General features: G+C 39.4%; 2 protein-coding genes across 2 annotated transcripts in view; both read right to left on the reverse strand.

Annotated features, from left to right (window-relative positions):
• Window positions 1-599: 599 nt before the first annotated feature.
• CR2 (complement C3d receptor 2) overlaps window positions 600-26,417 on the reverse strand; it is a gene marked incomplete at its 5' end in the record, with an annotated part of 30,528 nt that continues 4,710 nt past the window's right edge. Inside the window, 19 exons of the mRNA XM_081112926.1 lie at window positions 600-1,368; window positions 3,234-3,342; window positions 6,303-6,378; window positions 7,869-7,892; window positions 8,525-8,713; window positions 9,720-9,905; window positions 11,205-11,597; window positions 12,124-12,206; window positions 12,565-12,652; window positions 12,725-12,901; window positions 13,280-13,687; window positions 14,490-14,566; window positions 14,861-14,951; window positions 15,031-15,207; window positions 15,785-16,192; window positions 17,207-17,289; window positions 17,762-17,861; window positions 17,947-18,135; window positions 19,679-20,068. Of these exons, the coding sequence (XP_080969052.1) occupies window positions 3,249-3,342; window positions 6,303-6,378; window positions 7,869-7,892; window positions 8,525-8,713; window positions 9,720-9,905; window positions 11,205-11,597; window positions 12,124-12,206; window positions 12,565-12,652; window positions 12,725-12,901; window positions 13,280-13,687; window positions 14,490-14,566; window positions 14,861-14,951; window positions 15,031-15,207; window positions 15,785-16,192; window positions 17,207-17,289; window positions 17,762-17,861; window positions 17,947-18,135; window positions 19,679-20,068 (3,233 nt within the window). The 3' untranslated portion in view covers window positions 600-1,368; window positions 3,234-3,248. The remainder of the gene's footprint in view (window positions 1,369-3,233; window positions 3,343-6,302; window positions 6,379-7,868; window positions 7,893-8,524; window positions 8,714-9,719; window positions 9,906-11,204; window positions 11,598-12,123; window positions 12,207-12,564; window positions 12,653-12,724; window positions 12,902-13,279; window positions 13,688-14,489; window positions 14,567-14,860; window positions 14,952-15,030; window positions 15,208-15,784; window positions 16,193-17,206; window positions 17,290-17,761; window positions 17,862-17,946; window positions 18,136-19,678; window positions 20,069-26,417) is intronic.
• Window positions 20,547-26,286, reverse strand: CR1L (complement C3b/C4b receptor 1 like; the record flags this gene model as incomplete). Its single annotated transcript, XM_081113234.1, has 8 exons — window positions 20,547-20,590; window positions 21,225-21,310; window positions 21,983-22,085; window positions 22,172-22,348; window positions 23,265-23,663; window positions 24,275-24,363; window positions 24,775-24,874; window positions 26,271-26,286. The coding sequence occupies 8 exons, from the start codon at window positions 26,284-26,286 to the stop codon at window positions 20,547-20,549; spliced, it is 1,014 nt and encodes a 337-aa protein (XP_080969360.1).

Here is a 26,417-nt window from a genome sequence, read left to right on the forward strand (position 1 = left end):
TAAATTAGTTAAAAACAAAAAGGAACAAAAAGTAAATGGTGGTTGCCAGGGACTGGAGGAAAGGGGGAATGTAAAGTTTTTGTCTAAAGGAAATAGCATTTAATTTTTATAACACAGAAAAGTTCTAGAGATCTATTGCTCAACGATGTAAACATACTTAACACTTCTGAACTGTACACTTAAAAAAAAAGGATTCTGATGAAAAATTTTGTTATATACTTTTTACCACAATTTATAAAAAGATGCCAAACAGCATATATAGTCAGAGAGGAGATGGGGAGAATAATTTTTGGTAGCCAGTGAGCAGGATTTTATTTTCTCAATAGATTAAATGCTGGAACAGAGACAATCAACAGCTGGCTTTAGAGAATGGCCAGAGAGAAGAGTGTGGTGATGCACGGGGGGAAGCTGATCATTGGACAAATGTAAGAGAAATTCTTAAGGACGAGGGAATTAAATTTGTGATTTAAGACTTTGGCCAAAAAAACAAGATGGTGGTACCTAGAATGCATGTTAAATTACAAACTCTAAAACCCTGAGTATGTCTGTATTCAGGAATTCATTGAATCCAGAAAAATATCATATAAGGCACATTTTTTAAAGATAAAATTTATTTTAATAACAAATGTACATACTATTAAATGACATTTCATAAGCAGCTAGAGATTCTGATAAAACTGCCTATGAAACACCCAAAGTGTAAATTGTACACCAAAATGTTACAATTAAAACTTGACTCTCTTAAAAAAAATTGTGCAGATGAGAATTACTGAGTGATTGAGGAAAGGCAAATAAATCAATAAATTCTGCCAAAAAAAAATACCCCAATAACCAAAGGCAATATATTGTGAGAAAAATTCAAGCCAAGTGAAGAAGTGAAATATTTAATCATATCCGAGAAGAAAACTACTATTATAGTAAACTTCCCAACAAAGTTATGTGACTCGTAACCACAGGAAATGCTTCATACTTTGCTTAATTAAAACCACACTATAACCAAAAGAATATGGTAGTTGAGAATGCCGATTATAAAAAAAGAAGAGTCCGCATATAAAAACAGTTCACTTTAGTGCTTTCCTAGGAAAGGTGACTCCTCAGAGCCACTAGTATGTAACCGCTGATAGCCAAAGCCTGGCTCCAGGCACATCACAGGTGAGGCTTCAGAAAGTCCTTGGAGAGCAGGTGGCAGTGACACTGGGCTCCCATCTTTCTCATCAGGCAAACGTTCCTTGTGCTGCTCGAGAATAAGTGCAAACAGGAAGTTAAGGCATCATTTCGGTGATGGGGAGCCCATACAGATAGGCTTGCTGATATTCAAATGGTTTCTTTCTAACCCGTGTTCAGCTGCATTCCAAGCACGAAGGCACACTGAAATAAGAGTTCCTGGTTAGGAGGCAGCATGAACAGCACTGGTTTGAGTCAAAGCTTAAATAATGGGAATGTTAACATTTTCTGTATAGACCAGCCATGGGCAAACTACGGCCTGCGGGCCGGATCTGGCCCGTTTAAAATGAATAAAACTAAAAAAAAAAAGACCGTACCCTTTTATGTAATGATGTTTACTTTGAATTTATATTAGTTCACACAAACACTCCATGCATGCTTTTGTTCCGGCCCTCTGGTCCAGTTTAAGAACCCATTGTGGCCCTTGAGTCAAAAAGTTTGCCCACCCCTGATATAGACCAATTGTAAGTGCTAGAACCAATAAAGCATCAAGCCATAGTCTCATCCTCATTCATTCACACCTTCATTGAACAGATACTGATGTAATAGCTTTACTTTGGGTCTCCACAGGTTTGGATTTAGAGATCACTCTGGCCTCCCCTGTTCTCCTCAACCGCATTCTTCTGACTCACCAACAGCAAATAAACTTTTCTTGCTCCACTGCCACAGCAGTTTTTCTGTATCTTGCTCATCCTATATAATAAAAGGCTAATATGCAAATAGACCGAACGGTGGAACGACCCGTCACTATGATGTGCACTGACCACCAGGGGGCAGACGCTCAATGCAGGAGCTGCCCCCTGGTGGTCAGTGCACTCCCACAGGGGGAGCGCCGCTCAGTCAGAAGCCTGGCTCAGGGCTGGTGAGTGCAGCGGCAGTGACAGGAGCCTCTCCCGCCTCCGCGGCAGCGCTAAGGCCATCCAACTGCCAGCTTAGGCCGGCTCCCTGTGGGACATCCCCTGAGGGCTCCTGGACTGTAAGAGGGCACAGGCTGGGCTGAGGGGACCTCCCACCACCACCACAGTGCACGAATTTTGTGCACCAGGCCTCTAGTGGCATATATTCTATGTGTATCTTATTTTTTATTTTACTATAAAAGTTCCAAGAGATCACAGGTGGTATCTTTATTTTATAGATTGTGTAGGATAAAGCTGTTTGAAGTCAGATTTGAGCTTGAATGCTACCTTTGTCAATGAATGACCCAAATCTAATTTAAAACTGTCAGCAAATCCTCCTATCACTGTACTAAAAATGTATGCAGAACCTGACCTCTTCCCACCAGCGTGGTGGTAGCCACTCACAGCGTAAGCCTGGATAACTGTGATGGAGTCCTCAGTGATTCCCTATTTTCTACCGTTGGTGTCTTACACTCCATTCTTAACAAAGCAGTTAAGGTAACCATTAGCTTTGCCACTTAACCATTCCAGTGGTTCCCAGCTTAGAATAAACACCAAGTTCATTCAATGACCTAGCATACTCCACATGATGGATCGTCTCCCCCTCCTCCCCTTCCCTCTCTGATTTCATCTCTGCCACTTTCTCCCTTGGCCAGCCATAGTGAGCCACACTGGCTATTGCATGCACACCACACCTTATGATCTTTGCACTTGCTGTTCTTTCTTCCTGCAATCTTCTTCCCCCACATGGCTGGCTCCTTACTTCACTCCAATCTTTACTCAAATGCCATTTTCTTAGTGAAGTCTTCCCTTCCAACTACCCGCCCTCCCTATCCCCTTTCCTGCTTTATTTGTGTTCATAATACTTTACTTCCATCCTCTTATTTATAGTATTCTTAGTCACTTTGTTATTTAAGTATTTGTTGAATGGATAAATGAATAAAAGATAACAGGAATATTAATTGGCAACATGATCTAATTATGTTAATTTCTATGCAAGATTTAAAAACTGCAACAGAACAGTAAATACTTTGCACTGTGCTTATTGATGAGTAGAATTTGAATAACATTTTGACATAGAAATTAATAAAACAATTTCTTTTCATTAAATACCTGCTTATTTTCTGGTTAGCTTGCTGGGTTGTATGGATCAATAGAATATACTTCTCGTGTTTCTAAGCGAAGATCTCCTTCTGTAGGGCTTTTATTTGTATAATAATTGCTAAATGGAAGAAGGAAGAAAAAAGTAAAATCTTTACTCATTGGCTGTGATTACTACAAAGATGTAACAGTTGTTTTCTTTCCATAATTCCCAACACATGATAAGTACTTTTCATGGATGATACTATTTTATTGTCCTAAGTAACCAATGAAATAATCACCAAATCCCCAATTTTGGAAAGGGCTATAAAAATAAACGACTTGCTAGGTTGCCAAGTGCCCCGGTCAAAAGTTGGCATTACACAACTTTACTTTAGATCCAGGACTTCAATGACTAATAACTATGACCAACCGTTTGGGGGGGGGGGGTGGGAATCAAAGCTTTTTTTTTTGTTTTTTTAGGACATCATCATAGATTTACCTTTTGGGGACATAATCTTCAAATCTAATTTAAAAGGAAAATTTTATATTTGATGTTTAACACATAGTCATATACCACTGAAAGCTCTAAATGATTTTAAGTGGGTATTTTTATTTTTCCTCTTTGAAAGCACATATACTTTGCTGTGCTTCTAAAACCACCTTGCTGAAATTAGGAAAGGACAAGAAAATGTCACTATTCTACCACGTAGAACTCTGAAATAAAGTATTACAAAATTGCTGGGAAACAAAGATTACTTCTAGGGTTATTTACAGCATTCCCCTAACTACCATATTTTAGAGGTCAGATTACAGGAAGATACATTAAGAATGTTATAAAATGGTAATTATAGGTCAATTTAACATTTAGATTTTATGAAAATATCTGAGATGCCTAGAAAAGAATAGTTTCTCCTTCAAATGTTTAGGTGGCTTTTATAAATATTTAATTTTGTTACAAGACATCCATTGTAAAGTGATTATTCATCTCATTTGCAAAAAGTACTTAAGGCAGGTGAAATGACTGTATCAACTATAAAAAAAATAAATTGAATTTGGTTAGAAAATGGAAAGAAAACAAGAAGGTGATGCTTAGGAATTTGGTTTAATATAAACATTTGGTTCCTATCAATGGAGGCACTTAAATAATAGTATGTGTTGTAATCATGTTAATAAACATCATAATCATCATGAACATAATTATTTCAGGTTGTAGCATTCCCAAAGGTTGCGTATTCTCCTACACATGCTCTGTCTTGATAGGAAATTTAGGAAGCAGCATGAAGGAAAGAGATAGAGACCACATTCTCTACTTATTTAAATGTGTTATTATTCTTGGCTAAAATTATCTTCTAACTTCCTGCGAGGAAAGGCATGCAAATGACATCGCTCTGTTGTTTTTTTGTTTGTTTTTTCTTTTGAGACCTTTTTCTCCCTTGAATTGTGTGAAACAACTGTTTCCTAACTTTCCTCCTACTTCTGACTGTTCCGTCCCCTCCTGCCTCTTAAGCATTACTGTTCTGGGATTGGTTTTCATCCTATTTTTACCTTTTAAGTTTTTTTTGGCGCCAAGGCTTCCATTGTGATGTAAGCGTCACCTATCTGAATTCAGGCCCTCTCTTGAGTCCTACATTGCAAGTGCCACAAAGTGGCAAGGTCAGCACGGAACTCGTCATCTTTCCCCACAAACCTGCCCTTTCCCTCTTTTGGTGAAACACTGGGACCTCAAATGACCTCCACTTGGCTCGTTCTCTGAGGCCCCTTCTCCCTCCTTTCCACACGACACTCAGTCCTGGAAATCCTAGGCTCTCAACAGTGGAGATGCGTCCTGCACCTGCTCCATCCTCTGGACCCCTGCCACTGCTGCTTCGGCTGATGGCCCAACCCTGCCCCTTCTCTTAAAAATGCGAATCTGAACACATTTTTCTCTTGCTTCAGTTCCTATCGGATAAACCCTAACTCCTCGTTATGGCCTGAAGGCTTCTGATGATCTAGCTTCTGACCACCTTCTTAGATTCCCCAAATGTCTGTTAAGTGGAACATTAGTTCCATGGGTTGTTAAACGCATTATGTGAGAGAGAGAAAGAAAAAAGTTGTGTAGTCCAACTAGTTTAGGGAACATTGGTTTAAAAAACATGAAACTGGCTTCTTTATTATAGGACTTTACAGGAAAGAAGCCAATTTCTCACAAATTAATCTATAGACTTAAATGAAATCACAACATGTCTGTTTTTAGAAATTACAAATGATCTAAAATCACCTGAAAGAACAAACAGAAGAGAACAGAGGGAAAAATCCTAAAAAAAAAGTGATAGCAAGGGAATTCCTGTCCTACCAAATATTATAAGAGTAGAAAGCCATACTTATTAAATACAAAGTGATTTTAATAAAATAGGTCAATGAAGGAGAAAAAGGAGCCCAGAAACACAAAATATGCAAATATATTAATAATTTGATATTTGATCAAGTTAGGACAAACTCTCTGGAAAGTCATTTGGCAATATTTATTATGCATCTTAAAACATCATACACTTATCCCTAGAAATTCTAGAAATCTATGCTCTGGAAATAAGTACATGTATGCAAAAAGGTTTATTAAAGGTGTTCATATCTTTATTATCAAGATAAATGTGGAAGCAACCGAAAATTACCACAGACATACATGAAACGGAACAATAATCTATTATATAATTTAAAAGAAAGCATGATTTCAAGACACAAAAACATGTACATACGCAAAATGAAAAAAAAATTAAGGCCGGAGATTATAATGTCAAAATCTCAATTTTAAAAGAAAAAAAGAATGTAAGAAAAAGATCAGATGGGATATACCAAAATACCTGCATTTGTTTCCACTAGGCTTTTTGTCTTTCTGCTTTCTAGAATTTTTGTGATGAGTCATCTGAATGATGACTCATGATTTAAATATGCGCCCGATATCATTTAAGATCTGCCAGTTAGGGCTTCCCGTGTGTTACATAAAAGCCACATTACAGTTCTCACATTGCTATACTCCTTTCAGGTAACTTGTGCTTCCACGTTTAGTTTCAGGCAAGAAGCTGAAACCTTAGTGAACTTTGGCCAAGCATGCATTGAACTTACCGTTTTCTGTGTCTGGGTATCAGGTATAAGGTGACAGCAGTCAAGAAGAGAAGAAATAGCAAACCTACAGAAAGGCCTAGAAAATAAAACAGCAAATATCAAATGCCAGAAAAATGTGACCTATATCGTTTAGAAGTGATTGTGGGGCCTAGTCCTAGTGGAGGGGAATATGGTATGTTACTTTTTTTTTTTTAAACAGTAACTGATTCTTTTTATTAAAAAAATATATTTTATTGATTCTTTTACAGAGAGGAAGGGAGAGGGATAGCGAGTTAGAAACATTGATGAGAGAGAGAGAAACATCGATTCAGCTGCCTCTTGCACGCCCTCCACTGGGGATGTGCCTGCAACCCAGGTACATGCCCCTGACTGGAATCGAACCTGGGACCCTTGAGTCCGCAGGCTGACGCTCTATCCACTGAGCCAAACCAGCTAGGGCTGGTATGTTACTTTTATACTCATCCTTTCTGAGCCATGTAAATGTTGCATTCCTAAATAATGATACGTGGGCTTAAGGTTTTTCTGATTCAATCGAGTCCACATTTAATCTAAAGAACCAAGCATTTTTTTAAATATATATTTTATTGATTTTTTACAGAGAGGAAGGGAGAGGGATAGAGAGTTAGAAGCATCGATGAGAGAGAAACATCGATCAGCTGCCTCTTGCACGCCCCCCACTGGGGATGTGCCTGCAACCAAGGTACATGCCCTTGACCGGAATCGAACCTGGGACCCTTCAGTCTGCAGGCCGATGCTCTATCCACTGAGCCAAACCGGTTAGGGCAGCACCAAGCATTTGACGACATGGTTCCAGTCAAGCTCTGTGGAGCTTTTCTGTGCCTTTCAGTTTCAGTAGTAATATTCCAGTCACTGGGGTAAAATTAGGAGCTCAGAAGAGCAGGATCCCACAATTGTGTATAACATCTGACTGTCAGTTGTGAAATAGTTTTTCTACTGTAACATAAGCCAGTCTATTCTGATAATGCCAAATCATGCTAAAGACTAAGAGTTAATGTAAACTAAACTTTCAACTTAAAAACTGAGAATAGCTGGCTGTTCTAATTATTTATACAACTCTACCCAAAAGGGACAGTTTGTGATGTGAAGGGCACATTAAAAATTCCATAAACACCAAAAGAGGTAACTTTCTTATGAGTTAAAGAAAAAAATTAGTAATACTCAGGCAGGATACAAGACCTCACATTTTATATAAATTTTTATAAAATATCATTTGATCAAATTCATGAAAACAGATACTACCCTCTAAAGTATTTAGGTGTAAAGGGTCTGAATCTCAAATTGTTTTGCAATGATAATAATAATGTGTTGGATGTACGTAGGTAGAGAGATATAAATGGATTAAAGCAAATGTAGGAAAATATAAACAATTGGTAAATATAGTTAAATTATATATCGAAGCTTTTATTACAATATTTTTGTAACTTTTCTTTAAGTTTGAAATTATTTCAAAGTATAAAGTTAAAAACAAAATAATGACCTAAAACTGTTCAAAGTTTATCTTAAAAAGATCATTAGAACATTCTTTAAGTAATTAAGAGAACTTACCACCAACAAGAGGAGTGAGTGAGCCTAAAAAGAATTCAAAATCATGAACGTATTAGTCTAGTTGCATGATTCAGTGAAGTCCAAAGACCCATGGCAGTGTCTGAAGTTAGCATTCTCTCAAAGTTATCACTCCTATCTCTCTAATTCTATTAAAAATATTAATTGGAACCTTAAGTCTACCCACTCTTCCTTCATTTTTTATATAACAACTCATTGGACTTTAAAAATATTTTCACTTTAATTAAGTTGGAGTAGTTCACCAAATAAAAAACCAATATGCTCAGTGTAACCAGGGATTTCTCGGGTTAGAAAGCAAATATTAAGTGTTATAACTGGTTTGTTAACATATCTTTTGAGGCCCCTGTCAAATTGTTAAGCACTGATAAACCAAGATATACAAAATGTAATGTTAGCTTCTTAAAAAATGTAATGTTAGCTTTGCATCTTTTAAGTTAGTGTTCCTCTACTTTCTTCCTTTACTTCCTTCATCCTTAGAAAGTTCTGCTTCTTCTAGATTAGACAACCTACTTCAAATCTATCATATCACTGGTTACAGGCCTATGTCAATTTAAAATCCAGGAGTCCTTAATACTGAGGGATACCCCTTACTGTCTTTCTCTAGTGAGACAAATATCAGCAAAGTCCCTTGTACTTACCTTGTGATTTGCAAACAGCAAGGGGAGGGTTCCATCCGTGATCCTCCAGGCACTGGCTCTGGGGACTGCCTTCCAGGGTATATCCCTCTTCACACTCCAAATTAACAACTGCTCCATGCTGGTACTTTTTCCCAGACTCCAGCCCCTTCTGGATTCCATTCATATACTCTGGGGAGCTACAGTTTACCTCTGAAATGAAAGGAATCTAATTTACCCATGAGGTAGACACTGCTTTTAATGGAAAGTTGTATGAAACCATTAACTTAGTTAATTCTCAGTAAATAAAGCTTCCTTGAAATAACAAAATGATAACCTAGGTAGAGTCTTTCAGTGTCAGCCATCTATTTCAGTAACCTCTAGGTAACTTAAGCCTGATTGTTTTCCTTACTTTTGCTTTAGCTTCTAACTAATAGCTGGTTAATGTTAATGACTTGTTAGGGCTAAATGGGTACAAATTCTAAATCACTGTTTTATCAGTACCGACTCTTACTCTCCAATTCTTCATACATGTACATACTTCCTCTTTTCTTCTTTCATCTCTTCAGTGTAGGGGTCAGTACTGTGAGATGAATCCTGACTCTAGGACTTCCTAATGTGTGACCTTGGAAAAGTTATAAATCTCTTCATTCTACTGAGACTTCATCTCTAATATGGGAATAATAATGGCACCACCTTCATATGGTTCTCAAAAAGATTAAATGACAATGCACTCAAAATGCAGTGCACAGTATCAGACAGACGGCAAAAAGTGCTCAACAAATATTACATATTAACTCAATTCTCATATTCCATATGCTTAATGAAACATAAAAAATATACCCATAATCAATCCTACCATCACTCAAAGGAAATACATTGAAAAAATCATTGTGCTTTTTCATTAGTATTTTGCCAGATGCATACTTATAATAACTACAATCACAGTGTAACTCCAGTCTACACTTTGGTTGTTTAATTTACATAAGCATTTCAATTTTCTATATTTAAATGACTTCATAAGTGATCACTCAACAGAGACTACACTCTAAGTCACTTTTCTTATTCTGTGGTTTTTAGATCAACTACATGTATTAATCCAAGGAAATACATCTAATTAAATTATCTGAGGCATTTATTTGGTGACTTTAAGTTGAAAGTACCGAACTGCATATATTTATTTGGGACAAATCTGAGTTTAAAAAAATAAATAATGCACCTTTACAAAAAGGGGCAGGGTGGCTCCAGGTGCCCTCGTGTGTGCAAATAAGGAGTGCCTCTCCCACCAGCAGGTAGCCTTCGTCACAGCGGTACATGATTGACATTCCAGGAGAAAATCGCGCTCTCTCGCCACCAGTATGATTCCCATTGGCCATCTTAAGTGGAGGTTGACATCCTACGAAGGCTTAAACAACAATAAAAAAGGGTCTTTAATTTAGTACCGAGGAACACATAGCCAACACTATCTGTGAGGGATGGCCATATAGGAAGAATGCAGGCAACAAGCCAACCAGTTGGTATCTAGTAATACCCATTCCACACAAACCCTGCAGTACTGGCCAGAGATTTCCACTGCCTACATATGGGGTATATGACCTGAAGAAAAATGTCAAAAGATAATGAAACCTCAATGGTTGCAGCCCACAATTGTACTCTATCAGCCAATAGTATTCTTTCATTTTCCTTTTTTTTTAAATATATTTTATTGATTTTTTACAGAGAAGAAGGGAGAGAGATAGAGAGTTAGAAACATCGATGAGAGAGAAACATCGATCAGCTGCCTCCTGCATATCTCCTACTGGGGATGTGCCCGCAACCCAGGTACATGCCCTTGACCGGAATCGAACCTGGGACCTTTCAGTCCGCAGGCCGACGCTCTATCCACTGAGCCAAACCGGTTTCGGCTCATTTTCCTTTTAAATAGCAGAAAGCTTGTGCTCTAAGGGTCACACAAGTAGCCATGGAGTGAAGCCACCAGATATGACAAAGGGGAAAGAACGTGCCCTTCTACAAATGACAGCCAAAGCCCAATTCAAGCAACTGTTGCCTTGCAGGAAAGCAGAGGGGGCCCTCACTGAATCACAGGTTCAACACTGATCTTGGGCTTGGATATGGGTTTCACTTAAAGAGAGACTACTGTGTTGGCCAAAGAGAACAGTTCTGGTGAGTTGAATTCAGTTCTTGGGTCATTAGTTGCTAGTCCCTGTTGTACTTGGTCACCTAGTCACTGACAGGAATATAACTGATGAATGATAACTAAAATGACAAGAAAGACAATTCACTGGGTCTGAAGGCCAGCTTCATGCCTCCGAACACCAAAAGTTCTCTTTCCAACTGGTATTATAGCCTTAAATATAAAATTATCAAGCGATATTACTGCCAACATTTACCCCCCAAAATGATAAGTGAATTTTTATTATTCTAATTTAAGAAAAATAATAAATTTTGTAGAAGCCATCACTTTGGAAGTTAACCATAATCCTTTCATGTACTTTTGCTCAACTGACTTAGTAAGGAATTGGGGGTGGGGGGGGTGGGGGGGAGGGGGAGAATTCACTGAGAGGATAAGGCAGGTATCTTGGAAAACACTATCATTGTTTTAACATTTACATCTTTTTCTTTAGCTCAAATGGCAAATGCAGATTCAAAAAGCATTTCCTTATTCTAAGCAACATCCCATAGTTAACTTCTTAAAATAACTTACCCTTTTTGATACACGTTGGTACACCTGGCAGCCATTTGTTACTGGTATGGCACGTAATCAAGTCACTGCCATTCATGATGAAACCCTGGTTGCAGGCAACATATACAATGTCATTGTGGGAATATGACGAACGAGTTTTATTCAGCGTGTACCCATGTTTGACCTCTGGGTGAGGGCAGTGGGCCACAGGAGGAGGTTTTAAGCACCGTGGGGGAGGTCCACTCCAAGATCCATGTCCTTCCGAATCACTTATGCATCGTATGTTTCTCTCTCCCAGAAGAGAGAATCCTTGGTCACATTCATAAGAGATTTCAATTCCATAGAGAAAGCGTTCTGCCATCACACCTGTGTGCCTCCCGTTGTTAATCACTGGTGGAGCTGGACAGTAAATAGCTGCAGAAGAGATTCGGGAAATGCTGCTTCAGCTAGTGTACCAAGGCGGACAGTCATCATTCGGGTGCAAATAAAACTATGTGACTGCATGTATGACACATAACCATACAATTATTTAGCTTTACAACCTGCATTGTTCTCATCAAAACAGCTTTGTTAACATTTCTGATTATATGAGTAATACATATTCACCCCCCAAATTTTAAAAATACAATAAAGTAATAAGAAAGAAATACAACTATATTAATACAAACTAGAAATATGACTATATATTTATATAGCTTATAAATACAACTATATATACATATACATTATATATAATTAGCAGATATATGCCAAATATATAGTTCCTACTTGACAACTTTACGTGTCAATGACAGTGCTGACTAAACTGTGAAAGATATTTCTTACTTCAGCTACACTGAGATAGAACACAGATAGTTGAAGTAGTTATAAGCTACTTCTTATGTGGCCTGCCGTGTCTAACCCCCAACCACCTCACTTATAACTTTAATTTTTCTCTTACCTTTACAGAGTGGAATCCTTCGGAACCAAACCCCAGTCTCAGCATCTTCACACTTCTGATAAGTATGCCCAGTCAGCTGGTACCTAGAGAGAGATTATCATACATTCTTTCTTTTTCCCAATAACACGTCTCTGAAACCTCACCTCCTCATACCACAAATACAGAGGGACTCCTACATAAGAACTCCGGTACAGAGGAATGAAAACCCTTGACCCTCCCAGTAAGCAGACTTTTTTAGAAGAGAGTTGCTCACAGCAGAGCTATTTCCATGTCAAAAAAGAACTAATAAGTCAGAGATGCTACTTAGACTTTTGGAACCTCATATTCTCTGTGAGTGTGGCAATGAGGAGCCGCAAAAAGAGCCACCAAGACAAGCTGAGGGTGCAACTAATGCACTAAACCAAGTGGGGACCCGCTCTGGATGGGTCATCTCATACTTACCCATCTTGACAGGATGTATTAACTAGAACCACATGCGAATCAGCTGGAAGCTCGTGAACATCTCCTCCCGCGGGCTCACATGGCGCTTCTGGAGGAGCACAGCTGGAATTACTCACACATGCTTGCTATCAAAGGGAAGGCAACTCTGGAGCTAAAGTACCTTCACACCGAGGGGCAGAAGGACTCCAATCTCCGGAAGGCATACAGTGTATGGATTTGTTTCCCACAAGCGAGTAGCCGGGGTCACAGGTGTAGTCTACAGTCATCCCAGAGACAAAGAGGACCCTATTTCCGCCTGTATGCCGACCATGGTGCAGCCCCGAAGGTGGCTGGCAGTCTGAAGGAAAAACTTCCCACATAAATACCAACAAAAGAACTTATACTCAAGAACATTCACAGTACAACATTTGACAACAGATAATCTTAAACATCTTAGCCAAGGATCATAAAGCTCTAATTCATTACTGAATGCTTTCTGCTCGTTTGAAAGAACTAGACTTCTTTAAACAGGTCCTCTCAGTATCTACCTTGAATATATTCTGGATACAAGAGACAGTCACACAAGGAACATATATAACACACATAGAACATTGTTATAGATCAAAGAAATAGGATAGTAATCTGTGCCCCATTGACTTTCTCCATGAGTGTAGTTTTGGGTGGGAGATGAGAATAATAAGTAAATACCTTATTTTCCCCCCATTGGGCTGTTTACCTTTCTCACAAACGGGTATTTCGGGATCCCAGGTGTCATTGGCTTTGCAACGAATCTCACTGCTGCCCTTCAAAGTAAATCCATCAACACACTTGAATGTCACACTGTCGTTGTAGACATATGGGGCTTCCTTGCCCAATATCTGGTATCCATTTTCAATGTAGGCATGTGAGCACTGAACAGCAGGGAGGGAAAGTTTACAGAGAGGAGCAGGGCCGCTCCAGATGCCCCTCTCCTGACCATCTTTTGTACAACGGATGGTGCTCTCCCCGATGAGGTTGAATTCTACGCCTTTCTCTGGCCCAGGGTTACAGGAATAAGTGACTGTGGTTCCATATGGAAAGTCTTCTGAGGAACTCCCTGTGTGTGCCCCATTGTCGATAACAGGGGGCGGTGGGCAGGTGATTTCTGGAGAGATGAGAAGTGACCATATAATTCTGTTTCAGTTTTAAACACCAAAGAAGAGAAAGGAAGTTGGCTATGAATCTGTTGTTATCAAATTTCCTGGAGGATATGGGTGAGTTTTGATGATATAAGTTATATCAAAGCTCACAAGTGAACATGTACATCAATATCATATAGTGAGGGAGTAAAGGCCAGTAGTAAATTATTAATTGAAACAAGAATTCTTTTTTAAATAAACAATAGATGAATAAAAGGTACAGGGGCATAGAATTAAGCCTTTTTTTTTTTTTTTTGAGTTTCATCCTTGTGCGGAGGTTATTTGATAGTTGAGCCAAGAATACTTATTGTTGATTGAGTATCTACTATTGACACACAGTTTTATCATTTAAAAAGTAGAGATAATACCATGTAGGTAAAATAACTTTAAAGTCTGTAATCTTATGCTGAATTTATAGGTGAGGGGATAGAATTTCAAAGAAGTTACATAAATCACCCAAGATCATATGAAGCCATAGATACAGACCAAACTACAGCTTTTTTCACCCCAAACTACAGCTTACTCCAAATTAAACATGGTGGCTCATATACTCGCTGCTTTCATCACCTTATACACTTAAATTTCAAAAGAGCATCAGTGGCAGAACACATTTAAATTAAGTGGTTGCTATGCTGCGAAGTGGATAGAGATGACAGTACAAAGACAGAAAAACTGTTGACAAAGTTAATGGAACAGAGGCTAATATTTCTATTCCCACAACATAGCCTAAAACAGAAATCTCCCAGGTCACACATAGGTGTCACTCACCTATACAAAGACGATTCTCCATATACCAAGGAATGGTGCCTTGACACAGCTGATAAACACTCTCACCTAACCGGGACCTAGAGATAGAGTCCTGTCATTTTGCCGTCTAATGACTATTTAAACTAAGCAAGAGCTATTGGCTCAAAAGCAGACTCACCACGTTCAGGACAAGAAGCAATAGGAACAGAATGCAGCCAGCATCAGCTCCATCACCCTTTGCACAGGAGTAGTTCCCATACATGGAAAACTAGCAAGATTAGCACTTCCATGGACACGGGCCAGGGAAGGGCTTTGAGGTAAACGCTTACACAGAGCTTGCAGTATGCGCTGATAAGCCAGACCCAGTTCAGGCTGAGCCAGCACTCACTCACCCTTCATCGCAAGAAGAGTTAACATCTGGTCTAATCACTCGATCCTGGGGTTTTTTGTAGAGATACTTTCCTACAGGTTCACACTCTGCCACTAAGAAGAAGAGACGAGGATGAGAAATCAACACAAATAATCTCAAAACTACAAAACACCTGCATGCAAGTCCTGATACCTTTGCATTTGGGGACAGGGGGTGTCCACACCCCGTCAGAGGTGCAATGTATGGATTCTTCGCCCACCAGCACATAGCCAGGGTCACAGCTGTATTTTATGGATGTCCCAGGCTCAAAGCGCATCCTGCGTCGATCTTCCTTTTGCCCATTGAGGATTTCAGGAGGGGCTTGGCACTCTAAAGGGAAGAAAAAAAATTTTATTGTCTAAACAACAGCAACAGGGAGAAATAGTCAAAGAAATGGGCATTAACACTGTAATTCCTCTCTGGTGGCAGCTGTATGATGCAGAAGGTATCTTACAGCCCAGTTTGGGGTAATTTTGGATCAGTGTTTCTCGATCTTTTCCTCTTCTTTGCACTTAGGCTGCTGCAGATTTTGTTCAGTTTCCACTCGGTGCTTTATCTCCTCTCATTTCTTCCTTTCTTAAGGAATCACCTCATATGCTCTCAATGGGAGATTCTCATATACCCATGGAATGGGGGCTTGGATGACTTCCCTTTTAAGAAATCAGTATTAGGACAAACAAACATTTTTCCCATAAAGAAATGGGCAACCTAGTGGTTCCGAATGTTATTTTTCCCAAGGACGCTTCTACAAAATGAACGGACAATGGGTGTAGTGTTTAAAAAGCCTTCTACATAATTTATAAACACTATACAAACTGAAAAATAACCTGCTTACACCCAAATCCCTACCTATAATTCTTAGAAAAGAAGAATCAGTGGAACCTTTTCTTGGTGCTGGAACACTCACCCTTTTCACAGACAGGTGCAGAGGGCTCCCATGTGCCGTGGGCACTGCACCTTATTCTCTTGCTACCTTTCAAGGTGAAGCCCAACGAGCAATCAAATACCACAGTGTCATTATATGAATATTGATCTTTCTGCCCAGACAACATTTGGCCTCTTAGGATCTGGGGAGGTGGACAGTGAATTCCAGGAGTAGAAAGTTCGCAGCGTGGGGCAGGACCACTCCAGATCCCAATCTTCTGACTGTCAGTGGTGCAATGGATAGTGTCCTTCCCAATCAGGATGAAGTCCACCCCTCTCTCTGGGCCCGGGTCACAAGTGTAAGTGACTGTGCTTCCGTATGGAACGTTCCCTGAAGGGTTGCCTGTATGCCTTCCATTGAGAATAGGACGAGGTGGTGGGCAAAGGATTGCTAGAGAAATTAGAGAGAAATGACAAGGTTGCAGCTGTACTACACACAAGAAAGCCTCAGACTTGATGCCACTCTCATCTCCTAGGTTCAGGGTCCTAGGATATTTGAATTGCTGATGAACCATCAAGGCAGCTATCTCTCTATATAAAAGCCTAAGTGAAGGTTATGACAGAACAACCGAACGATCAGAATGACCAGTAGCTATGATTCAACTGCTCCCCTGGTGGTCAGTGCATTCCCACAGCCAACCTCCCATGGCTGGCCAACTTCCTCCTGTCCCTCCCCGTGGTGGGCCAACCTTCAGCAGTCCCTCCCCCCATCTCTCCCCCTGGCCAGCAGGCCCTGATTGGGACTGGGTGAGACAGCCCCAATCGGCCTTGATTGCCATCCAGGCCTAGGGTCCCCACCCATGCACAAATTCGTGCACCAGGCCTCTAGTTAACAATATAATTGAAAAAGTATATCTTGCTGATCCTTGGATTTCTGTTACTGAATACGCCCTCTCATTTATGTCCATGGCCTGGCTTACAAGTCTACTTAGCTTTAGAGAAAGAAAAGCCTATGACAGTGATGGCGAACCTTTTGAGCTCGGCGTGTCAGCATTTTGAAAAACCCTAACTTAACTCTGGTGCCCTGTCACATATAGAAATTTTTTGATATTTGCAACCATAGTAAAACGAAGACTTATATTTTTGATATTTATTTTGTATATTTAAATGCCATTTAACAAAGAAAAATCAACCAAGAAAATGAGTTTGCGTGTCACCTCTGACACACGTGTCATAGGTTCGCCATCACTGGCCTAGGAAGCCTGTTTTACTTGAATAAGCAGAGAATAGAGAGGTAACTGAAGGATGCTTCTGTTATAACCCTTAAAGATGTCTAGGAGAGATGTTTGCTCTATAATGTTCTGTATAGTAATGACTGAATCAACATCTTTTAGTTAAAAGAATTCAGTGCTCTGTTGAGCCTCATATAAGTAACTAGGTTCAAACCACAGTTTGCATAACCTACCTTCACATTTTGGCATCTTGGTCCATAAAGCTCTCTGTCCAGCAATTACACACTGACTAGAAGGTTGGCCTCGTAATCGATATCTGGAGACAGAGTGTGGTCATTCAGAACTATTAGACAGTGGGTGATATGGATCAATAACCTCTACTTAAATACAAACTCATTCAATTTGTGTGCACTGACTCTTTTTTTTTTAAATTTTTTTATAATATATTTTATTGATTTTTTACAGAGAGGAAGGGAGAGAGATAGAGAGTTAGAAACATCGATGAGAGAGAAACATTGATCAGCTGCCTCCTGCACATCTCCTACTGGGGATATGCCCGCAACCCAGACACATGCCCCTGGCCGGAATCGAACCTGGGACCTTTCAGTCCGCAGGCCGACGCTCTATCCACTGAGCCAAACCGGTTTCGGCCACTGACTCTTATTAGCATTATTTCTCATAACCTCACCCATGGCTCTCCACAGATCCTCACAGAGGAGACTTCACAGGTCATACTATGCATGGAGAAGCCCAATGAATTAAATCTCCTAGGTCCTCCAGACACTCACCCTTCATTACAGGAAAAGGTTATAGTTACGCCAACTCGACGACTTGCAGGCCCCTTTATCTGCCCATTGAGCAGTGGTCCTGGAGCATCACACTGGGCCTCTATGGAAACAAGCCAAAGATGCTCAAAGCATGGCAAATAACAGGATAGCCTAATTTCTGAAAATTGATTGTAAATTTGGGGTACCTTCACATTGTGGAATGACTGCACTCCAGTCTCCTGAAGACAAACAACGAATTGTCTTTGCTCCAACAAGCAAGTAGCCAGGTTCACAGCTGTAAGTCACAGACAGTCCAGGGACAAAGAGGCTGACATTCTCTGCTGTGTGATGTCCATTGGGGATCATGGAAAGTGGTGGACACTCCAGGGGGAAATCTTTACACACACACATTAGAACAAAAGGCCATCAGGTGATACATCCCTCACAATCTAGACTTTGACATAGTACATTCATCCAACTAAATGGCACATTATCTGTGGTAACCAGTCATCATGAATTTCAACTCAATCTTTAAAACAAGTGTGATGTAATATCCATTTTATACACCATATAGTTCATTATTTTCTGTTTTTAGTTACTCTTTATGATTTTGTGAAATTTTTCATTTACCAAAAGAATAGTCCATTTTTACAAATACTCTCATCCTATCCTTAAGCCTATCCTCTGGTCCAAAGGTCACATATTATTAAGGAGTTATCCCGCTAGATATTAGTAATATAGTTTTATAGGATCCCATATGTGTTACATATATACATACATATTGGATGAGTATATGTGTACTCACATCTTTCTATGTCTTTCTTTCTTTGCTTAATAATCTGCTTATGTTATCTTCCCATGTCAATACATATAGGTCAACCTAAATCTTTATAATGGCTTATTTTCTGTAATTACTCATATTGTGACTATCTTCAAACCTTCCTTACCTCCAAGATTATATATATATCTACAAATACATAGAATCATATTTTTCTAATAGCTTTTCAGCTTGATTGATTTAGAATTAATTGATATTGTTCTTCACTAAGAAAAGAAATACCTATTTTTATTATAATAGTTTGTCAAATATGACAGTCCCTGTAATTGTACGATTAAAATTCAGATTTAGATTTCCGCAACAACATAAACCTCAGTAAAAAAATAAATGAACGCCCTGGCTGGTTTGGCTCAGTGGATAGAGCATCAGCCTGCGGAATAAGGGTCCCGGGTTCGATTCCGGTCAAGGGCATGTACCTTGGTTGCAGGCACATCCCCAGCGGTGGGTGTGCAGGAGGCAGCTGATCGATGTTTCTCTCTCATTGATGTTTCTAACTCACTATCCCTCTCCCTTCCTCTCTGTAAAAAATCAATAAAAAATATATTTTAAAAAAATGAAGGACTTATAGTAATCCTTACTTTCAAAGTCATTTGAAATGTTATGTCTGAGGAGATGACTTGGCAAAGTAGTGCATCACTTCAGACAGTGTTTATAGATGTCTCATAGAACAGGCATCATTTCTGCCAGACTGTATTAACATCTATTTACAGGTGGGTTCTAAAACATTGGGTATATTTCTTCTTATTTTAACATTAACTCATATAAGTTGTTTAAAACCACACAATTCACACAGCACCATCAAAGTCTCATCTTGTGAGACTCTTCAGTTCAATTATTAGGTGTGTTCAATTACTTTTTCTCATCATACTTTAAAATTTTCTGTTCTATTGATGTTTGTTAAATGAACATCCATGCCCTTGGTGACAAAAAATAAAAATAAAACAGGGAACAATAATTTTCACCCTTTGCTATGCTTCCCCTTTCACCCCTACCCTTTACACTTCGACACTGTTCTTTGTTCACAATGATACAAAACGTTATCTGCAGAGAAATGCAAGGATACACCCTCCTGATTCAGGTTGAGTTTCTCTCTTACTCACCACTCTCACAGGTTGGTAGTGGTGTTGGCCCCCACCTTCTATTTGCTTGGCACCAAACGGTCTTGTTTCCTTTCATGGTGAAGTTGGCATCACAGGTAAAGGTCACAGAATCACCATGTATGTATGGTGGTCTAGATCTTTTATCTTTGTGTCCCCCTGCCACTACGGGCTCAGAGCATATAGATTTTTTGTTGTAATATTCACATATAGGAGCAGGTTTATCCCAGATTCCTTTCACTTGGTCTTTTCTTATACAAAAAAGATTCTTTTCTCCAATGATGCGGAAGTTAGAGGGACAACTGTATCTCACCAAAGTGTTAAGAGGTATGGAGCCAGAAGTATAACTATTCCGACCATTTCGGATAGGAGGAGGAGGGTCACAAAAAATCCCTGAAAAATAGAAAAGGAAATATGTGGTGATATTGACTATGACAAGAAAAAGATTCAGATGTAGATTAAAGCTCCAAATATAGTTTATGTCACCTTATCAGAAACAGACTTAGAAATCTGTATAATTTATTTCTTAGGTACTCAGAGTCCCTACTCATCCCCAACCTCCTAAATTCTTACCTTTCTTTTGCTGCTCAGCAAACAAATCAATATAGAACTTAAAAGTACCATCTTGACCAAACAATGACAATGAAAGAGAATTTATTAAATAATTCAATTTTAATAAAACTGAAGGCAAACAGCTGTGAAAATAATATGTTAATAACATGCTAATCGCATGTGGGGAGGTACCATGGAGTTAATGAAATATGGATTCAGACCTGGTCTCAGATTCCCACTGTCATTGAATAGCTGAGTGACTGTAGGCAAGTCTTACACTCTCTAAGCCTCAGTTTCCCAGTCTATTGTATAAATTAAGCTACTTCATAAGGTTGAAATGAGAAACCAGAGAGATGCAAGTACCTGAAAGGAACAAGAACAATACCTGAAACGTACAAATTGTCGGATGCCTATTTCAAATACACAATGGGGGCTACAAGTGGTGAATGCACATTCTTCCCCTCTACGAAAGGGACTGCAGCCTCACTACAGTCATTTGTCATCCTTTGATGCTGAGTCCCTTTGAAAAAGCCACAGGAAGTGATTGAGAGTTTGAAAGAATGATATCATATCCTTAAGATGCTTGTCATATTGTTAATTATTTATAGCTGTGTTGGTAGATGCACACCTTTCCTGAGTGAGTCTCAGAACAAAGGGAGAAGTGCCAACCTCCAGAATGGCTGGTTGATTTCCATTTAGCTCCAAGAGCTGCTCATCACTAGAGGTACTGGGATAAGAACACACACACCACACCATTTCAGCACAGCCGTGCTGCTCGGGTCCAGTGGGATCAGAGCCTTTCCCTTAATATAAATAGAAGACTCAATATGAAGTCAACTGAATAAATTCAGTTTTGGTCTGCATGGTAGAACATACCGAAGAGTGGCACGTACATGTTCAAAGTATACATATGGATAAGATGTTATAAGTGATAAATTCAAGAGAACACACCAAAATTTAAGAGGCAAGATTCGTACTTATTTTTGCTTCTACTCACGTTCACAGACAGGAAACTTATTATTCCAGAGTACTCTCATTCCTTCAGAGACACACTGACTAGAAGATTTGCCATTTAAACGGTACCTTAAACAATAAGGGGCAGCAAATCATCATCAGAACAAACCAGTTCTCTGTTGCATGGACTTAATCACTTCTATCAAGTAAGTGGTATAAATAAGCTCTATTATTTTCAGCATTTAAGGGTTAAGGAAAAAAGCCCAGCATTAAGGAAAAGGTCCAACATCAGACCAGGTGAAGACTTCAGACCAGGTGAAAACACAGAGAAAAATATCCTAACAATCACATATTAAAAAAAAAAAAATTCTCCCTTTTCTCTTTGGTATCCAAATGTCAAGATTCTCTTGACCATGTAGAATGAAAACAACCTCATGTTCAAAGTAAAGAAGACATCAAAGATCTTGTTCCCTAAGTTCACCCAAAGATCCCCTCTTACTAAACCCCTATTATCTATTCATCTCCAAAAGAGGGGCCTTAAATTGTGACCCCAAACTTTGCTTTTTCAATTGATAAGTGGGTAATTCCCAGTTTGGGCTGGCCATGCACAATACGTACACTTGAAGAAAACCAGTAGGGTTTGGTTAATAAGAGAATGAGAATTCTTAGTTATAAAAGGGAAAGTGGGAAAGGCTAAGACGGGGGGTGGGGGGGAAACCGTAACTGTCTTTACAAATTACATTTTGCAATGCTTAGCTATGAGTCATGGTCTCAGTTCAGGCCCTGTCACCTCACACTCACCCCTCATCACAAACAAAAGAAACCTCTGCCCCAAGCTGGAGATTAGGAGGAGCCACCACCTGGCCATTGAGAAGTTGGTTTGGGATGGCATCACATGATTTCGCTAGGGGGAAAAAAAGACACAAGGCTAGCACACTAAGAGTCAGTTAACAGTCGAGTTCCCTTAAGATGGAATAGAGCTTTAAGCACCTTCACAATTGGGGGCTGCATGGCTCCAGGTTCCCAAGGATGTACACCGTATAGGGTTAGCGCCAATGAGAGTGTAGCCAGGCTCACAGCTATAGGACACTTTCTGTTCAATTTCAAAGAATTCCTTATCCATTTTGTTATAAGTACCGTGGTGGATATGTGGAGGTGGTAGACACCCTGAGAAAAGAGCAGGACCAGAGGCTTTTTATTTCTGAAATAAGAACTTTCTTCTCTACAACCTAAGCCAACTTGGGGTTGGTAGGGGTGGCATGAAGATGGTCCTGTCACCTCTCCTCAATGTAAAGCAGAGACGCCTTTGGTGAGGTGGAGGGGACCAACATGCATTAGTTTTTAGACGTGATGAACTATACCACCACCTGCTTTGTCTCTTTGGATCTGTACCAGGAAACATTACATCCACTCATCATTTTCCACTTCATTTAACTAAAATGACCTGGTTATCCTCTCACTAATATTGTAGTCAAGGGGTTTGAACGTTGGTAATACATAATCACTACCAAAATCGACTTCAATTTTCCTGCTCCCCAAACCAAAATGATAAAGGTTCTGAGTCATGTAGGAGGAGCTCCAAATGTTGCCTTTTTTTGTAAGTTAGACATTTCTCAGAAAGAGTAGGGGAGAAAGGAAGAATGAGGGAAGAGACTCAATCTTAATTCTAACCTCACTGCATAAAGGCTACGTTATTCAACATGAGCATGTATAAAGTCTACAGTCTTTTGAATCAAATACTGACATTAGCAAACTTCCCCCAACCTCATGGCCAATAAGATTGAGAATTTATTTATCCCAATTTAAATAAAATGTAATCATATGTTTTAGAAAAATCTCTGATCCTTGGCTCTGTTCTATCTCCTTTTTCCCCCCCTTTAAGCATCTAAATTCCCCTGCACTGTTCCAAAATATGGTAAATTTCCTACCTCTTCAACATTAAGATGTTACTTGGAAATTCTTTAACAAGGATACCCAACCACCTCTACTATCTTTCTCCTCCTCTTCTCATAGGCATCATGCTGTCTATTCAATCAAAGTTCTCATTTCACTTATAGATCCCCGAATTTTCAGCCCAACTCACCCTTGAAGCAATGTGGCAGTGGAGGATCCCATTTATTGTTTGGTTGGCACCGTGCCTTGTTGCTGCCTTTCATGGTAAAGCCAGGCTTACACTTAAACATCACAGAATCATTTAAGGAAAATGAACGACTAAATCCAGACTCCATAATTCCATTTTCAACTTCTGGAAACGGGCATTTGACTAACTTAATACACTGAGGAGGAGGGCCGCTCCAGATGCCAACTTGATTGTCTTTGCTGGTGCAAGATATTGACTTCTCACCCACAAGGTCAAAGAGCTTTTTCCCATTCGGTCCAACATGGCACCAATAAGTCACCACCATTCCATAGTAAAAGTTATCTGTACTGCTGCCAGAAAATTCCCCATTGGAGATGGCTGGGGGTGACTTACAAGGAATAGCTTTTTGGGGTTTGTTGGGAAAAGAAAGAAAACATTTTAATGTTATATCTTCTAGGAATTTTGTCTTCAGTCTTGCAAAATGAACTCTAATTCAACCTACAATTAACCCATTTTATTGAAATTGTGTTTCCTTATCTCAAAGATGGTTATAAACAGGAGGAGCAGGGTAGGAAGATGCATGATCTTCCCTGATGAAACCTCAAAAAAACCCCAAAAAATCCACACACAGAAAAACACACAACACACACACACGCACACACACACCTATGATCTGGTCAGTAGAGCCCATCCCTAGAATACAGATAAACTGTTGTAGGAGGCACCTGGGATGACCTACATTTTGCATGGTATAAACTTGGCAGTCTGTAATCTCATAGCATATTTTAGATTTAAACCCTTATTCACTATAAAATAACTTATCATCAAAGGAAAGTGCGGTAGGAATAGTAGGGAGTAGAAGAATGTAAACAACCCACACCTCTGTGCCCAGAACTTCCCAAACCAACTATAACTTTCCTGGGTACTCATTTTGATATGTTGATGCCTAATTTCCCTCTAGAAGGATATCAGCAGAATTACATAGGATGCAATTCAGTGATCATTTTACTCACATTCACAAACAGGCATGTGCCTATTCCAGGTTACAACATTGCTGTGTGAGATAACACATGTAGCAGATGATTCACCAAAGAGTCGATATCTAAAGACAAAGAGATGAGTGATCATCTCCCAGCTACATGTACGTTTTAGGAAAGCTTAGTTCTTTGTCCACTGAAAGAATGGCAAAAATATGGAAAACCATGTATGACAAATAGCAGTAATAGACTAAGGACTCATACCAAAGGCTAAAGAATCTTAAGCCAAATAAAAGTTTCAAGCTAGAGATTTAAAATTGGGGGAAGAGGGAAGACGGGGGAGTAGCCCAAGTGCCTTTTTATTTTCTAGGGATCCCTTCCAGTGGATAATCCTGAAAGGTAGTCTACAGAGCAGTTCAGATAGGTGATTCTTTTTTTGCTTATCTATTTTGTAGAGTAGCTGGCAATTACTCAGACCTCTCTTGGAAGGCTGCTGTAAAACCCCTGTGCCCTGGAGATATCACCTGCCAACTCACCCATCATTACAAGAAAATGTAATTGTTGACTCAAACACGATACCCATGGGTGCGTGGACAGAGCCATAGAGGAGTTCTCCAGGACTCACACATGATTTACCTACAGGGGAAAACAAAACGACAGGATTTGGGACTGGAATTTGAGGGACCTTTTGTGTTTTATATTAAATCCCAACCTGACTGGACTTGCTGACTAGCTTATTTATGTTTATTCAAAGACATTTTTGACATTTACAAAATTTCTATCGCCCAAGGGAATGGTCAACTCCAGAACAGTATTTCTTTAAAGCACATAGCCTATATTTTGAGTGTGCATGCAAACATAATTTGTGGTCAACCATAATTATAATCTCTCTTTCCCCTTTTTATATTCTGTCAGGTGATGGCATCATTTACCAAGCCTTGTGGCTTAAAAAAGCACACCTACAGTCACCATTTCCTTTCTGTAACTTATTCTTTAACCCCTGCCCTTTATTCATTTGGTCACCAAATTTTAGTGACTGAATTCCAAAACTCTCCAAACCAACTATGTCATCGCTGCTGTAATCTCACTGGATCACTAACAAAATTTCCCTTTCCTACTCTGGTGTGCCTTGGTCTCCATCTTCTATGCACATCTACCACTGCACACGTTATCTTTCAGAGGCACAAATGCGGTCATGCCACCACCTACATTTAAAAACTTACAATGACTTACCATTGTTGATCGGAAAAAAAAATCATGGACTGTCACAGTTAAGCTCCAATCCATTTAATCAACTACTATTCCTCACCACGCACCTCGAACTGCAACCACACTGAATTGTTCTGTTTTCCACAGATACCGTGTTCTTTCATATATTGGTGCTTTTGCATATGCTGTTTCCTCAACCTGTAATGCCTGAATTTCCCTAATTCATCCAGACAGCATTTCTTATTTACTTCTCTATGATCCCATATAAATTTATTTCTCTGAATGAGTGAAATTACATCAGAGTATAGTATTTGTTTAAAGTCAGTCTTTACAATTAGTAAAGGAATTCTTCACAGGAAAGGACTAGTAGACCTAAGTGATAGGGCTGGTTCTCTCCAGCCCTATCACCTAGCCTAAAGCTCCAAACCTTTTAAAATATCTCTTGAATAAATGGGGTCAGAATGAAGTGAAACTAATTTTCCTTGCATACTAACTTACAACTCACTCTAACACAGTACAGAGAGCATAGAGCAAGTTCATGGAGATTACAGGTAAGCAGGGTTGGCCTGCTGTGATGATTTAACCTCAACACTCAATGCCCTTAGGAGTAACAGAAAACATGCAGAACCCAGGATCCTCTTCATTAAGAGGACTTACTAATTTGCTGGTTATTTGTTATGAAAAATAACAGGTTAGCTCACAGAGGTACACTAATAGACCCGAAGATGCCTCTTTTATAGAATACTCACGTTTACAGTATTGCTGAGCATCTGACCACCGGGAGGTCTCTAGACAGATGATTAAGAAAGACCTTTTGAAATACCCAGGAAGGCATTCATATCGCAAACGTGTCCCCACAGCAAACTCAGACTGATCACTCCTAACTTTAGGCTTAGCAAAAGGATAGCTTGGCAGGAACTTACACTGACCTAGAGACAAAACCACAGGAATATCAAAGTAAGAGAGGCTA

Source organism: Myotis nattereri (genome assembly GCF_964212035.1).
Source record: "Myotis nattereri genome assembly, chromosome: 18".
Classification (NCBI taxonomy): domain Eukaryota; kingdom Metazoa; phylum Chordata; class Mammalia; order Chiroptera; family Vespertilionidae; genus Myotis; species Myotis nattereri.